The following is an 18,167-nucleotide window of genomic DNA, read 5'->3' on the forward strand; positions in this document are numbered from 1 at the left end:
AATTTGTGTGTGTAAGTGTGTGTGTGTGTATGATTCATACACACAAATGCACTGGCCTTTTTATATGGCCGCGCTGTGTCGGCGGCTTTCGGCGTTGGCAGGCTGGCTGAAAGCATTTATTGGCTGCTCGTTGTCGGTTTATGTGCCACATAAGCCGAAGTGGCAGAATGTGTGCATGTATCTGTGCATGCATGTGTATGTGTGTGCATATTGTTGTTGTACATAATGTGTCCAACAAAAATGAAGAATAAGAAAACGAACGGCAAATACCGCAACACCAGCACCAACAGCAGCAGCAGACAAAAAGTCATTGTGTTCCTTGTAAATAGAACTAAAATCGATGCGTACAACAATTTTTATGTTCACACTCTTCAGCAAATCGCACATAAAACATCGAGTGCATGTATAAAGCTGCACGTTAAAATAGAAATACATAAGCCTAAACTATGCCCATTCACAATCAGACACTATCGGAGTCTCACAGCACTTTGCCCCAAAAAGTATGCTACGAAAAATTCAATTCGAATTTCACTTTTAAATCGACTTAAATTAACACAAAATAACTTGAAATGAAAATGGAACTTAAATGAAACTCAGCTCGAAAATAATATAAAACTAAATTCTTATTTTTTAGCAGATAAAATCAGTATTATAAAATTCTACAAACAATTAAACTTATTTACTTTTGTCTAAATTTTTTTTTTCCAGTTTTATTTTTATGTTTTTCAATTTATTTTAGATTTTCGACTATTTTTTGCAGTCGCTTTGCTGTTTATTTTGTCGCGTCGTGAACTGCGTTTTGAGTTTATATTTTGATATTTGGGGTTTACTTTGTTGTTTTTACTTTGCGTTTGAATTTCCGTGTTGCAGTTGCTGCATTATTAGATGGGTGTTGTTATTTTGTTTTGCTTTGATTTTTTGTTTTTGTTTTTGATTTTTGTTTTCTTTTTTTTTTGTTTGGTTTTGGATGTTTTTTGTTGGTTTGTTTGGAAATTATAATAACAACTTAACAACAATGTAACGAATATCCTTTCTTTACGAGGACACAATTCAAACTGATTGCGAAGCGCGCTCGTCGTCCTCCCAAATAGTCAAAGACATTGTCCGCTGAGGCATACCGTTATTCTGCCGGCGTCGCTGTCGCGCTGCCTTCGCTCCGAGTCCGGCACGCACACGAATCGCCTGCCAATCGTCCTGGCCAACTTCGTGTCGCGGCTCGCTCAGGCCTGCGCAATCTCACAGTTCGAAATGGTTTGTGTCTCTGCTAAGCGGGCTCAATCGAATGATTTATAGCACACTGAGCTGGCAAATTTCCCAGTGTAAGGTACGTTTATGGCACGGCCAGCTGTTATACTCTGCTCTCTGATGCTGCTTCCTTACAGCAGTGCATTCTTAAGAGGATTTCGCACAAAGTACTTGTGTTTCCCATGTTACGGCTGCTGCATTGTGGCGTGGATAGGCAGAACTTGATTCTGGCATGAGCGGCTTTGCGAACAGCAGCAGCAACAGCAGAATAATGTCAAATGTTAAGCATATTATAGACAAACAAACAGCATACACACACACACACACAAGCAGTAACTCTCATGCATTTACAGACAGCCCCGCACATAGTACACACTATTGTTTATGCGCTAAAGAGCCAATAATCCACTTTTGTTTTGTTATCATTTGCGCGCCCTTAAACCACCCGAGCAACCGAAGAACGGAGCTCCGACCAACCAACCCCACGGCCAAGAGGACATCAAGCCACCCCAACAGGCTAAGCGCCTTTGCCGCTGCTTTCACCCGTCTCCACTTAATTTCTACTTGATTTGTCGCTTAAGAAAACTAATTGTCTGCCTTTTGTTGAGCGTGAAAACAATAGAAAACATTTTAGCAACTGTTACTTTAGCCGAAAGCGTATTAGAAGCATGGCCAAGGCGGCGGCAGGCGGTGGAGCTAAGCACGCAGCAATGTTGCGGCTAAGGCGAGCCAAAGTGGCTGACGAAGTGGCTGGCGGCTTTAATGGTTTCGGTCTCTTTGGCCATGGCTAGCAGCTGCTGGCGTTTGTTTTCTCACAGTTGGCCTACGACGCCTTCAAGGTCGTTTGCTTTAAGCGGAAATGCAAATGTAATTTTAGTGCCAAAATAGTTGCAAAAGAGAGAAACAAAATTGAAGCCCTTGAAGCTAATTGGCGCGCTCCACAAAATTACTTTGATCTTTCGATTCTCGGCTAGACTCGATGCTCATTCTACATGCATTGGGGGCATGGCTAGAAATGCATTATAATTTATTTTTCATTTAACAATTAGAGCAGCGCTGCAGCTGCGAGCGCAACTCACACGGAAACTCAACTCGCTCTGCATATTCATGCTCAAGCAACGCAAACAAGTCGAATGCTGCTCAAGTTTGCGAGCCATGTTGATTTCGCAGCCAACAATCACAAACTAGCAATTGCAATGCCAGTTGCAGTTGCAGTTGCAATTGAGTTTTGAATGCGAAAATACACGTGAATATCAAATATCAACGCAAAAAACTATTCACACTCTGCACTCAAGTCAAACAACAAAGTTATTTCGAATATTTGCACACATTAAATATAAATAATATTAAAGAAATTGTAAGTTCTATATAGAGCACATATAATACAGCAGAAGTATTAGAAATTCGAATAATTTATGTTTTTAAGAGCTAAATTAATTATCTTATGTGTAATTATGTGCAGTAATTAAATTTAATTGATCAATATGTATAATGCAGAATTGTCAATTAACAATTACATTTACTCTTGTTGAGCGAGTAAAATAAATAAATAATAATAAATAATATAAATAAATCATATGCTAAGCGTATATATTTCAGGGTATTTAGGTAAGCTTCGTATTTATTTGGAACAAATTTGCCAAATTTTAATATACTTATTAGATTAGAATGATTCTAAAATTAAGACTAGTTTAAGAATTAAGTACTAGCACTAGTAAGACTTCGGCTTACAGCCTTAAATATTATTTTTATTATTTGCCTTATTTTTATTTGCCGTAGATATGCATTTTGGTTTGCCCACATATGCATACATATATATAATTCATATGTCCATTGGCTAAATATAATTTTTAGGCTAAATATAATTTTTAATTTTAATTTTTAATGGAATATATATTAATTATAATTTATAATTTTTGGGCTAAATATAATTTTTATTTAGGCATTAAATTATTATAATTAATTGAATATTAATTATAATTTTGTCATAGGAAATACATTTCTTGCATCTCACACGTTCCTAACAACAATCGCTTTTCTAGTACCTTTTATGTATTTTATTCATGAACTAACTTCTATGATCCCTTTTATTCCATTGAATAAGGAACTTCCTAAAAAGAAGAGCCTATTTATGGCCTTTATATACACACTCATTAAAATGTCTTAAGTATATTAATCTGTGTATGCTTTCATATATACAAAAAGTCTAAAATATTTAAAAGTCAAAGCTTTAGAAGGTATCGAAGAATAAGGTTACGAATGAATATTCTTGCCTTAATACTTCATATGCTTTAGTCATTCGATGCTACATCACACAAAATCAAAGAACTACAATTTCAGTATAAAAATTTAATAAAAGAAATAAAAGTCTTAGTGTAAGACCTGACGAAGGCGGTCATATTTAGAATCTACATAGTACGACGAGTACTTTGTGAAAATGAATGTATATAATACATTCAGTGCTTGCCTGTGCGGCTTTCATTACCCAGTTAACGGCTGCTGAGATAAGGAAGTTATCGAGTTGCATTCGCTTTTGATATTAAGCGAGCCCCAGCGAACCCAGTGCGCCTTTATATTTAAATGCAAATGTCCTCGAAGTCCGACAATAACGATATCAACAGAGCGATATACATATTACCTACTTGGCCCAGCACACCAAAACATACAAACTAACTGCCAAGCACACGCACACACACACACACACACACATGCACACATGCACACGTACTGCTGTGTGAGTGTTAGCCGTAAGGCAAAGGACTCACGTGAGCGATTAAAATCTGAAGGAAAGTATTTGTGTTTTATTTTACTTTTATTTTATTTTTTTCGCTACTTCTGCTGCTGCTCCTGCTGCAACTGAACGAGGGTTGTTGCCGCCAGCTGAGGTGTAAATGAGCAGAGCAGAGCAGAGCAGAACTGAGCTGAGCTGTGCGACGCGATGCGACGCTGAAAGGGTTGCCCAGCTGCGACGCGGGCAGAGGCAGTGGCAGCGGCAGCGGCAGCGGCGTGTAATTGGAGGCGAGTGTCGTGTAAAATGTAAAACTTGCGCCGTAAATAAATCAAAACTTTCTGACTGAACAAACATTCAGGTGAGCGAAAAAATGCAGCATGCGACGGCAACAGCCGCCAGCGTCAGCTTCAGAGCTTCAGCTACAGCTCCAATCCAAATGCGGGCCTCAGCTAGGCCGGTAGGGGTAGAGCGGTGCAGCGCACAGTTACATATTGACAAGTACGCCCAATGGGCGGCAGTGCCGTGTGTGTGTGTGTGTGGGAAGGTGTGCAGCTGAAAACCGTTACACGAACGAGGCCGCTGCTAAAAATTGGAACAGCTGCTGCCGTTGGGCCTGAGAGGTAAGGCTCTTCACCTGCAGCCGGCTGAGCAGTTGACGGCGCAGTTGACAGCGCTTTTAATTTTTTATTTTTATTTTTTTGCGAAACATCAAGCTTAAATGCTGAGTAAATTAACATACACACACAGTGAGTGAGAGAGAGAGAGAGAGAGAGAGAGAGAGAGAGCGAAATAGACCTCTTGAAATCACAAATGAGCTGCAATGTCTAGAGACTTTGGTGCCTGTCAGGCCCCGAAAAGTTTTTTTGTGGCCACACACTAAACGAAATGTAAATGGATCATTAATACTGCCCAGAGCACAACTACATTCATATATCTATAGAGAGCATGAAAGTTGCGTGCAAAAGTTTTGCGGATATCTTGGCAAAATGTGGGCAGCAGCAAGTCGCATTTGTTGTGGCAGCAATAATAAAATCATAAAAATATTATCATGTATAAACAGTTGCATAAAAGAGATCTTAAAACCATTTGCAGACTTCCGCTGCTCTGCCTCTGTTTCAAGCTCAACTTTCTCATATCTGAGGTAAAAAAAAAAAAAAAAACAACGAAAAAGAAAAAACTTTTGAATAAGTTGTCAGGTTTCTGGCATTCCCAGTCTTAGCTATAGCGAAAGGCATATTGTTCCATAGCTAATATTAAAATATTAGTTAGAATAAACTCAAATCGCTTAACAAAAATTATTGACTGACATGGAAGTATAGTAATACATAAAGTCTCGAAAAGTACTTAAAGCTAAAAGAACAAGTTCGTTCATATATTTCGTATATTTCAGTATCTATTTTAGTTTTTAAGGATGTCTTCAAATATATATTTTTAGCGATTCTTTGGATCACTCAATTAAATTTTTATTATTATTATTATTTTTATATATTTATTTTTATTTCATATTTTTAATATTTAATTAATTTATTATTATTTATTTATTTTATTTATTTTATTTTATTTTATTTTATTTTATTTTATTTTATTTTAATATTTAATATTTAATATTTAATATTTCTTCAAAAATATTTTTTTAGCGATTCGTTGGGGCACTTAATTAATTTTTTATATTTATTTATTTTTTTTTTTTTAATATTTCTTTATATATAAATATTTTTTTTTCTTTTAACGATTCATTGGGGCATTCATTTATTTTATCAAACCAAATCAGAGAGTATCTCAAAGTCACGCAGCTGAAATATGCATAAAAACTTGTTCATATTTTTTCGCTACGGCCTCGGCCATAAATATATTAAGCCGGAAAACTTTGCCCATTGCTAGTGGCTGCTCAGCTGGCTAGAGCCGCTTAGAGCGGCAGAATTGATGAGCGGAGTTTAACTTAATTGTATGTGGGCATCGCAGTGCGGCTCGGTGGCATGCTGATTGCGTCAAGATAGCGTTTCAATTTGTGCCGCGATAAGGCAACGAGACATAAAAGTAAATTGAAATACCTGTCGTTCGCATCAACGTCAACTGGCCAGCTGAATATCGCAGGCTGAGTGCCTCGAACTGAGCCTCAGCCTGAACCTGAAAGTGAACCTGAACCTGAACCTGAGCCTGAATCGCATGCTGATGCTGATAGGGGCGTGGGTGTGGCCTGGCTTGGGCATGGGCATGGGCATGGCCTCTGTTGTTGCATTGCCCGTGGACCTTGTCACGCACGTGCAGATGGCAGAGTTTCAAAAATTTTTAATTGAATTTGCCACTGGGCAATGGCTATTGTCTGAGCATGAAATCTCGTCTAAGGGCTGGGGGTGGGGATGCTGGGTGCTGCTACTCACTGTGCAACGGTATCATGTACTCCATTTCCGAATCACTGCTGCTGTCGGCCTCCTCCATGGGCTGTGCAACGCCTCCGGTTGGGGCAGACGAGTTCGTGCGCTGCGCCATCTCCATGGCACGCAATGCGGGCAGGCTGCGCGGCAATCGGCCGTTCTGCAAGAGGCGACAAGTGTTGGCATATTAAAATTAGACACAAATGAATAGAAACACGTCCAGGACACTTTCATTTGCAGCAGGTAATTATTACTGGAGCACCCCAGCTGCACGACCATAAAAAGAAAATGGAAAAAAATTGGACTGACCACCGGCCGGACAGCTGAAGCGAGACAAATGGCGTGTGCACTGCTATACAAATCATGAAAAAGGATAACACGTTGTAATCTGAGCAATGGATATAAATGCGTTCTCCTGCGCTCACCTTTCTCGAGCTGTGCCTTTTTTTTGTTTGCACGAAACTAAACTAAAAAGCAACAACGTGACAACTACAGCAGGACTAGCAGGAGCAGCAGGAGCAGCTGTAACTAGATGCTGCCAGAAATCCAATTTCAGCAAGTAGCAAGACATAAATTTGTTTGTGCCACACAGAGAGACGCATTAAAGCCTCGCACCGGTTGTCTTTCCAGGGAATTGGGTAACTGGGCCGAAGAACGACAGAGAGAGAGAGAGAGGGAGAGAGACATCCGGTCTGGCCATGTCCAGCAAATGAATTCTGTTAATGCAGACATTACTCGAGCATATTAAAAGTCCAAATGGTCATTTCGTACAGAATTTTATAGCAACTAGCCACAAATACACACACACACACAGGCAGACAGACAGACGGACGATGGCAGTGGGACAACAAATAGGCACATTTGTTCCGCCTCCCGCTGCCCAGCCCCTTGGCCAACAACCCTCAGGACTGCAGTCAATGGGGCAATGTGGTTAGCAGCCCCAACCTTTACGCAGTTTTGTTTACCTTGCCACGACAATTGTGGCTGACAAAAACGACAACAACAACTACAGCAACAACAACAACAACAACAACAACAATAGCAACTGAGCATGTAGTTTGCCAATATATACATAGGCACACATAAGTGCATATACACACACACACACACACACATACATATACTATACAAGTAGTTTTTTTTTGCACACCCCAACTGGTCAGGCGAGCGAATGCTGTACAGCCACACCCCCACCGCCGCCCCTTAGGACATTTAGTTTATTTGATGTTGCGAAATGAAAATTGTGACATAAAAGGGACTAACAACATAATTAAGTAGTGTCCAAATGTGCAAATCCAAAGGCATAAAAAGCGTTTGAAAAAAAATACAGCCAAATAAGAAAGAGAGAAAGAGTGAGAGAGAGAGAGAGATAGAGAGAGAGAGTGAGAAAAAATAGATAGCTTGCGAGCGAATGCGTTTATGTGCGGTTGCTGCTCGCCAAATGGCACTTAAAGGATTTGAGTCCAATTTCCAGCTTGAAGTAGGCTCCGAGTTATGGGGCAGCAAGCATATTAACTGAATGACTGGGGCAGCAGGAGGCAGCAGGAGGCCGATCGCCAGGCGCACATTAGATGCCATTTGCTCGTTTGTGGCCATAATTTTTAGTTTTTTCTAGCCACGTGTCGCCCACAAAAGGGTCATGATTAGTTTCTCGAAAGAAAAAAATAAGGAAAAAAAAACCTTGGTTCGCACAGAGCCCAAAACAAATAAACAAAGCCGGATCTGAATCGAATGCCGGCCAAGACATTGCCATAACTATTTTCAAGACTTAATCATGGCTAAATGTTTTTGTTGACACATTTCGGCTTATCCGCCGCCCGAAGGCAGCCAGAACTTATTTCATATTTACGAATCAAACAACAGCTGGCTTCATTTCTTTTAAATAAGTCTTAGCGATACAAGCAAGGCGCTTTACGGCAGCTCATTTAACAGAATTGTAAACACATTTCATCAACAACAACAACAACAACAAACGCTGGTAGATGGACTTTCTAACTAAGCTATCTGCTGGCACTTGTAAGCGTGGCGGAATTATTCCTTATGCGCTGCCAACAAAATTACCAAATTGGCTTACTGTGACTCTCTCTGCAATTTGTTGGCCTTTTACTTAGCGTAAACAGAAATACGTTTGCTCGCCTGCCTGGGCATGTTAACTGCTCTGAGGCCTTGGCATTGCTTGACGCGGCTTTCACTGGCTCAAGGTACCCTGTAACCAGGCATAGATCAAGAACTGTTGCTGCTGCGAATGAAGGGCCTTTGGATACACTTTTCTTATATGTAATTAATACATATATGTATATGTATATTTGAGATTAGATAATGAGACATTGCCTAAGCCTGCTGTGTGTCTTTCTAAGGCATGGCTTAAATAATGGCATGGCAATTATTATTACCGACTGTGGATACCGAGAAATGTTTCCTTTAGTAGATAGCAAAGAGAAAGTCAACATTATAAAGCTATTTGTTGATTAAAGCAAAATCAGAAGCCAATGTGATGATAACAGAGGATTGGACTGCTTTTAGAGGCCCATAGCTTTGAGCTGCCTTAGTTGACCATTCATTAAGCAGTTATTCGTAGGGATTCATTGGCTTAATTTTCCCATTTAATGGATAGAATTTCATCAGGAAAACTCTGGCAAACAAAATTGTTATAAATAAGTAAATAAATAAAATAAACATAATTCGCTTCTGTTTCAGTACGTCACAATCAGTCTTCACTGCACCTAATTCGAAATGCTAGCATTCCCTGAAATAGTATTATTAGGGTACATCATCAGTAAGTTCTACGCTTATCCACTAAATCTATTGTGAATTCAATAAAAAATATTGATTTATTAACGGGAATGTACTTGGATTGCTAATTCAAATTCTTTTCTAACGAATATGTATGTCATTTGTTGGAGTGAAGGCGTCGATAATGAATGATTGAATGAAAATATTTGGAGTCGTAGTTTCCTTTTCTTTTTTAAATATGGGAAGCTGTAATCTTTGTTCTTAGTGTAGTAGTAGTAGTAGTAGGTGAGATATGTATATTCAATGTCAAGGTAAAAAGTTCAGCAAAAGCCACGAGAGCAAGTACTCAGCGGAACGTTTACTACCGAGATCCAGTGATAGAATCAGTATCGGAGTTATGCTATTAACATAATGCTATTAATAGCATAACAAGGTAATATTGGGAAGGAGCAATTCCTATTAATAGTATTGGCATTAACAGTATCTGTTATCAAAAGATCTAAATGGGTTCTCATAAAGTGAACAATGCTTTATTAGTGATAAATATTATTAGTAACAAATATATTAGTAACAAATATTAAATTTCTAAATACATACGAGGTATCTGCTGGTCAGTCAGCTGTGCTGCAGCACATCAGACTTCTTTTATTTTGTTCATGTTTTGAGTATTTGATTTGATTTTCCAACAGTTCCCATCTGCAGCTTGTGTGCCTGTTTCTATGTGTGTGTGTGTGTGCGCGCGCTTTCTACATTTTTTATTTAATAAAACAAATTCAGCGGACAGCCTGCGGCGAACATGGCAAGCGAAATTAAATTATTTCCTTTTTGGGCCAAGCCGCGAACACGCTTTGCCGTTTCTTGTTGCCGCTGATGAAGGGGAGGCAGGCGGGGGCAGCTGAAGCTGGCATTTGACAGGCCTGTCAACAAAATGAGGCAGCGAGCGAGCGAGTGGCAGAGACGTCCGTCCGTCCGCCCAGCCGCCGACTTCTTTGTATTTGTATATTTTAATGACCAACAGACATCAAATATGCATGTCGAGCGGAGTGCGGAAAGCATCTTGATGCGGCCCCGTTAACTCACTCATTCGGGGGCCCAGATGGGATTTGCTTAAAACCGAAATTCGTTTCAATACGGCAAATGCATTTGCGGCCGTTCTTTGCATACATTTAGGCGTCGTTTTTCAGCTCGTTATATGCAAATGGGGCTTTTCATTGTTGAGCTTTAATGACGCCGCATCGCATCGACCTTCGCGCAAATATTGCAAATTGCCTGTCAATAATATGGAAATCACGCAGAAATGCCGACCATCAAGGGCTTAAAGTTTTTTCTCTCTCCTCTCTTTGTTTTTTTTTCTTTAATAAAAACATGCGTATGCAGCAGATTTCAAGCACGCACACACACGCACGCACATGCAATGGCATGCAAATATATGTGTATTTGTATTTATTTGTGTGTGCATGTGTGCATGCGTGCATGTGTATGCAGGCAAGTTTGTCCAACTGTCAAGGCGTCTGCCCTGGTCGGGGCCTGACATGTGACGTGATTTCCACGCTGCGTGTTGTTGTTATTGCATATTGCGCCGCACTTCCGTTTCCTGGCGGCGCGCCGCTGCATTTCTTTTGCATAATAGACGTTGATTAATGACGCGCCAAAGCACAGGTAAGAGTGTATGCAATACATTATTTATGAACGGCCGCTGCATAATTAGCGACGCACTAAAATTGCCAGCAACAGCAAAAATTATTAATAGCAGCCTCAGGCCCAGGTCCAACTGCATGCCACCCAAAGGTGGCCAGTTCGGTTGACAATGCATTGCCATGAAGATGGCTATTGTTGTTGTGTTGTTGTTGTTGTTGTTGCTGGCAGTCGGCTTGCTTTGACAGTTGCCATTTGCCATTTGCCAATTGGTATGCAGCGCAAGCTCACAGCGGCTGGAGCCCCAGCCCCAGCCCCAGCTGCAGTCCCAGCCCCAGCCCCAGCTCCAGCCCCAGCTCCAGCCCCAGCTCCAGCCCCAGCTCCAGCCCCAGCCCCAGCCCCATAAATTAGACCCTCTCTCCCATATCACTCAAAGCGATGTGGAACCGCAGCGGTGCGGCGGTGCGGCGGTGCGACAATGAAGCGGTGCCAAAACGGATAGACACGCTAACGGCATCAATCGGCAAAAGTGCAGAGCACGGAGCATGGCGTACGGAAATGACATAACAGTCAGGGGCCCAAGGACACGCAACATTGCATATTGGGAGCACACGGCGTATGAGCAATGCAAAATGCTGCCAACACGCCCGGGCCCAACAGCTCAAACCCATCCTGCCAACTGGCAACGATATCGCTCATAATTTCCAATTCGCATATTGCGGCTAGCATTCGACCGGACAAGCAAAGGCTATACCAAATCCAAACCCAAGCCTGAATCCAAACCCGAGCCCGAACCCAAGCCTAAACCCCAACTCAATCCCAACTGCATTGTCTCTGCTAAACTCTGCACATCCTGCAATTGCATGCCACACAATGTTTTGGCCTGTTTGCTCAGCTGCAGTTAAGTATGCGTTGCATGCTCCTCTGCTCTGCTCTGCTCTGCTCTGCTCTCATGCTGTTGCCGCCTCCTGCTGCAGCCTCATCCTGTTTTATGAGAGCATGGAAACTTCACATGCACTTTACCTACATAGATCAATTTTAAGGCCCAGCTCTGATGTCGGAGATGGCATAGAAATCGACGAGACATTGATTTTGATTTAAATTCGAATATGCAAAAACGGTTTGGCATATTTTCACAGTCTATTTGAGTTCTGTGTTAAGCCTAATTATGGAATTCTCTGCGAGTCAGACGAGCTGTGTCTGAGCAGAGATTAGTATCGGGAGTCTGCCTTTGCTCTGCTCGGATCAAGCTTATCTCAGCTCAGACATCTGTGGAACATTTTGAGACCCTTTTAGGAGTGAGCTATCAGATATGGAAACACATTGAGGGCAAAATGTGCGACTTCAATGAAATCCTTAATAGCCAAAGTCCATGCAAATCCTTTGTAACTATGTATTCATTCGCATCCAACTAATCGTCCAATAATTGACAATTTGACGGCTTTGCTAATTTGTTGTTACATGCGGCGCTGTCACAAACTTTCGCTGCCCGCCTTTTACGCTCTTCGCTTTGGTTAGACGGCAAAGCGGGCAAAGTTGTTGCCGTTGGTGCGGATGCGCCATGGCCACTCACAAGCAGTTACAAAAATACTCATAACACACAGCTGACACTAACACAAGCATGGGACAAGGAAAAGTTTGTTCGACAATTAGTTAAAGCCTTTTTTCCATATGTTCCACGATCAATTCGTGTCTGTTCAGAGTAAGCTCTATTAATAATGCGACCTACAGCTGTAATAATTATATGAGAACATGATTTAACTCAATGTCGGTATATAATTGCATGAGCAAGGCGAATCCTTGCAAGAGTTCGGCATACTTTTCATTCATAAGGGATGAAATGGGATCGCCAAAAACCAAATTCAATTTTTCTGCGCGTTACTTCTTATACGCTTACTCTCCTTCTGTATGCGTATGAGCATAGTGAGCTAGAGAGAGTAAGAGAGAGACAGACAGACAGAGTAATGAAAAATAGCTCACATGATGGTGATCACGTCTGTTTGAGCGCTCGAAGCATACTGATTTCGTCGTGTCTGATTTTCACTGCTCGAGCCTCAAGCCGAGCTGAGCCGAGCAAATACGAAGTAGAGCATGCATGGAACGACTCCAGTGACTCGATGCCTTAAGGCTTTCACGACTTTCTCATTCCGTCTTAAGGCTTCACATACTCTCGCTCATTTTAACAAAGTTTGCGCACTCCAACTCAAAGTCACTCAATACATTGTATGCCTCTCGCTCACTCCATCGACTTCATACCGAGTGGGCTCTACTTGACGTATGTTGTGAGTGAAGTGATGCAGCATGCATTTATTAGAGCTAAGAAATCAGGATGATATATAAACAGCTTCAGCTGAAGCTACTAAGCTACATATATATAGAGACCAAGAGAACTCAAACTAGTTCTAAGTGCAGACACTTAGATCAAGATCTAGAATTTGGCTGCGTATAAAGACTTACTTACTTTGCAGGTGTTCTCTAAATTCCTCTATATTTTATAAAGCTGTATATCAGCTGCATCAGCAGGCTCTGCTATTGACCATAGATAGAGTTACCTATTGCGCAGGAAATCTTTAGAAAGCTCATCAGATTCAGCCAGATCTTGCTTCTTCTTCTTCTTCTTCTCAAACATAATCAAAGACCCATCTGTTAAATGTAGTACACTATGAGTCGAAATAAACTTCATTTTCTCTCTTTATTCTTTATTATACTAATTGGTGTTGGAGTACGCTTATCTGACTGGCTGCCGAATACAGTTGGTGTAACCAAATATCTGAAGGCAGCTCCTAATTTATGTGAGAGGCAAATAAATCAATTAATGTCAAACAACCTGTAGACAACACGGCGGACAAAACGGCATGGATACGAGCTCAGCTGTGGCTGAGGGCGCTGACTGGGGGCGGATGGGCGCGGCAGGCGTTTTTGCTTCGTTAGACTAATAATAATTAGAAGCCCACTGACATTTTGAGTCGAAGGCAAATACAATTAATTACCACAAAATACAAGTAAACACAATACAAATTTATAAACACACACACACAGAGTGAACGTGAGAGCTGAAGTATAGGGGCAAGGGCATGTGGTGCAGAGGGGCAGAACTCGTAGATATCAAGAAGTAAAGCGGCAGACGCTAAATCAATAGACGCCGCACACAAAACTTGGCCATTTCGATGAAGAAATTATTTTCAAATGCTGCTGCGAAACACACTCAAAATAATGAGTTAGTGGCCAAGGAGCATGCTGAAGGAGGCGAATGAAGCGCGGTCGAAAAAGCCACAAAAAGCAACCAAAGTAACAATAACAACAACAACAGCAACAACAACCACAACAACAACATGAAATGCCCCAATCAATTATACGCCCAATTAAATGCTGAAAAAGCAGCGAAAAATACCGACAAATATAATGGAGTCGAAAACCAAGTCGAGAGTCGATCAGGAGACAAGACTCCAAGTCGCAGTCGCACAGCATTTTTACTTGTTATTGAAAATAGAGACGTGCACGTGGGCAAAAGACAAATAAAACTGTTTCAGACATTGCAAACAGTTGAGGCATGAGGACTGAATCGTGACGCACGTACGAGATACGCTCTGCTCTGCCCCTGCTGGCCAGGTGAATATCAATTATGGGCAATAGCAGGTGTTGAGCGATCCCAAAGAGTGCTGTGGCTAGCAGCTGAGAAACCTTTCAAGTAGAAGAGATCTCTACATTGCTCTAACTCTCTCTCTCTCTCTCTCTCTCTCTCTCTCTCTCTCTCTCTCTCTCTCTCTCTCTCATATGTTTGCATCTGACATTTCTCACTAATTTCGTGCTGTATATTGCGCATTATTCACTTTTATTTATGTGAGCTTTGCACTGTCAGAGAAGTAGAGAAGAGTGAGAGAGTGAGATGAGCTTACTGCTGACTGGCCAAGTTATGTGAGCTATTCTCCATTGTATAAACTTGCAAATAAGCCCCAAAAGAATTTGCACAAATATTTCCGTGCAGACGGCAACATGAAAATAAACAGCTAAAGGGAGCTAAAGTTATTTCATGTATCGAATGGCATTCGATGTTGCTCAACTGAACACTGAATGAATGCTTGAATAACTCACCGTACGGTAAAGCTCACTTACGTCGGCTCAGAATGCGACGTCCGGCTCAGGCCAGACCGGGCCAGTCCAGGCCGGGCATCAACAAATGCAAATTGTTATTGCAGCAGCAACAACAGCAACATTAACAACAACAACAACAACAACAACTGGCAGACAACTTCACATTAGTTGCAATTTGCGGGCTCTTGGTGTTTTTTGGGCGTGGCACATAAATTGCAAATCCTTAATAAACACTGGTCAACGGTTAAGTTTGTGGCTGAAGCTGGTAAACTTTAATTTACTAAATGCAAAAGGCAATTTAATTACGGACGCACACACACGCATACGCACACACACACACACACACACGCACACAATCACCTGGTTATCTTGGAATTTACTCATTTATTTATATCACTAAGTGCGAGCGTATTTAGCCCACATGCAAGCTCATCTATTTGCATAAATTTATTTTATGGTTTATTAAATTATTTTAATTGGATGAACAATTAAATCAGCAATGCACAAAGGTATTTGCCTAGTTCGATATAGATTCTGTGGCTACGCTTAGGCTGGCCAGCAATATGTGATCGAAGCGACTGCGATAATTTTAGTAAGTGCTGGAAAATTCCATAAATAAGAGTTTTTCATTTGAAAACCCAATTGAAATAATTTGCCATTTTATGTAAATTTTCATTTTAATTATATTTCCATGGCCTTGTTGAGGTAATTATGATATGGCTGCTTAGTCAATGGCGATAGAGGAATCTCTCTCCCAGCCTCTCCTCCACACCTTAACTCTCTCCTTCTCTCTCTCTCTCTCTCTATCTAATGGCATATTAATAGAGAAATCCTTTAAAAGAGTAATTTAAATACAAATGCTTTGAATTTGAAGCCATGGAGCCATTACAATATATTTATTTATCTGCTTATTTATCTCGCTATAAAAAAAAAAAAAAAACAATAAAACCTAAAAGATGAAGTGTAGAAAATATGGATAAGATCTCCTCCATAGCCAATGTCGTTTCTATAAGTCACTTTTATTCTCCTATTATCTCTAATTGTAATACTATTTATAATAAATTGTAATATACTTAATAATATATTTTAAAAATGTGAAATAAATAAAATGAATTAATGAAAATAAAAAAAATAAAAATGTTCATATCTTGCAGTGTACCATTTCAGGCTGTATTAGTATAGAATTATTCATAAATAGTAATAAATAATAAATTTAGGAATAATAATATATTTCAACTTAAGAGCAGCAAGCACATGGCTTATGCTCGCTTTTTCTATGTTTGTTTATAAATACTTTGCTAAGTTTCAACTAAAGGCGATCGGACATTGCTGAAATATTTATGACGAAGAAAGAATGCTCCAAGTTGTACAAAAAGTATTATTGAGTATTATTATTATTGAGTAGATCTGTATTTCTGCCAGACTTGTAAATTCGCACTTAAGGTTCAGTTATATTAGTATATAAAGACAACTGCTTCCCTGTAATTTTTAGATATAACGTTTTCAGCTTAACTAACTTTTGATAGCAGATAGCATCATCCACAAATTCGAATGCCATTTACTCAATAACATCTGTCAGCCTCTAGTCAAGTATGGATATTAATAGCAGCATAGTTGCGGAGCATTGGCGCTGCGTTGATGTCAATCAGCGTGCTTAGATCTTAGCCAACTTCTTGACACCTGCACTTGCTAGGCAAGTGGCGGGCAGGAGTCGCAGGATTCGCACTACTCGCTGTTTTTGTTGTTGTGCTTGTCGTATTTTTTTGTTTATGGCCAAGAATGTTGCACGCGTTCGAAACTCCGTTTGCCTCCGCTGTTAGCTGCCTGCTTGACTGCCTGCCTTTAATTTGACAGCCGTGGCTTGGCATTGTCGTTTGGTTTACGTGTTGTCTATCTCTGCCAGCGACACGCCCCGTGGCTGCAGCGCGCCGCCCCCTTTCCATCACCCCGCACGAGCGATTTCTTGTTCCACATTAGGAAACATTTTCTTTGTCAGTTGAGGTTGCATTTTATTGTGTTACAGCACAGTTTGGCTAAGCTGCCGCTGTTTCAGTTGTTGTTGCTGTGCATTTTGTTGTTTTTGTTGTTTGCTATTCTTTCTAGTTTTCGCCCTTCAGCTGTTGCCCTGCTGCCCCCGGCCCGTGCCTTTGCGCTGAGCGGCAGTTTGGGATTTGGCCTGACAGCTCGCTTGAAATTGCGACTGTCAATTGCATTTAATTCGCGTTCTTACTGCTGCCCTGACCTCAGCCACAGAGAACACAACACAAAAAGAGAGAAACAGAGAGAGAGAGAGAGAAAGAGAGAAAGAGAGAAAGAGAGAGAGAAGACTTAAATTCGACAAGAGACAGCCGCAAATTGTTTGATAGTTGCAAGTCTTGCATAAGCTGCCTATGAAAGAAATTTATGATGTGTATGTCCTTAACGCCTTTCGGATTGTAAAGCATCCGGCGTGTCGTGTGCTCTGCGTGCTGAAGGAGGTGAGGCGGCTGTTGGCAACGTTTACAGTTTCAAACGCAAGCCTGCTTACAGCTCTTCGAGTGTCAGGTAAAATAAACCGTTAAAAATAAAGAGCTTTCACAGCGACTTGCTTTTGAAATTTGGCGCCACACACACACATACAAATACACACACACACACACACAGAGACAGAGAGGAGATTCACACGGACACATCATCCGTGAGCGCAAGCAGTTTCAACAAAGAAGCACTTGACAGGCTCACACACACAAAGAGAGACACACATACAGCAGGATTGTGGTAAAAGCTTTCAAGTGGCAGCAGCAAAAATAGCGAAAACGAAGTCGCCTCGGCAGCTGCTGCTGCTGCTGCTACGACGTTCGCAGTTCGCAGTTCGCATCGTCCTTTTCATTTGGGCAACGGCAATTCAGAGACTCTTGGCAACCCAATGCGTACCACAGTCACACACACGCACACGATTGCTGGGGCATATGTATTTGTAGATGCGGTGAATTACACGCTATTCAACACCATCGAATTTCAGCAACGCCACCTCGCGGCCGCTGCACAGATTAAATTAACAGCGCACTGTGAACCATGGAAACCCATGGTGGGATCAGGCCGCACAGGACATTGGGGCGAACTTGAGTGGAATGAAGCACTTGCTGCAACTGATTAGCACAGCCAGCCAGCTGTATGAAAGGCGAGAAAGTCACCACAGCAGCAGCAGCAACAGCAACAGCAGCAACAGCAACAGCAGCAACAGCAACAGCAGCAGCAGCTGTTCATGTAGTCCTGTCACAGTGGTATTACAGCACAATGCGAGCTCTTTTTTTAGTGGCTCTGGGACCAAGTCAAGGTTTTGATTTGCGCTGTTGGCATCGCTTTTCACGTTTGGT

The 18,167-nt window shown here is 41.2% G+C and overlaps 1 protein-coding gene across 5 annotated transcripts in view; it reads right to left on the minus strand.

Moving 5' to 3' along the window:
* The window catches only part of LOC6573952 (nucleolysin TIA-1), a 66,392-nt gene that overhangs the window by 43,519 nt on the left and 4,706 nt on the right, over positions 1–18,167 (minus strand). For 2 of the 5 annotated variants that reach the window (XM_044008243.1, XM_032731196.2), the window contains exon 2: positions 6,358–6,511. In XM_044008243.1, coding sequence (XP_043864178.1) covers positions 6,358–6,511 — 154 coding nt within the window. Of the gene's footprint in view, positions 1–683; positions 879–6,357; positions 6,512–18,167 lie in introns of those variants that run through there. The other 3 variants (XM_044008240.1, XM_044008242.1, XM_044008241.1) reach the window with 2 other exon arrangements.

Source organism: Drosophila mojavensis, unplaced genomic scaffold, assembly GCF_018153725.1.
Source record: "Drosophila mojavensis isolate 15081-1352.22 unplaced genomic scaffold, ASM1815372v1 contig_277, whole genome shotgun sequence".
NCBI lineage: Eukaryota > Metazoa > Arthropoda > Insecta > Diptera > Drosophilidae > Drosophila > Drosophila mojavensis.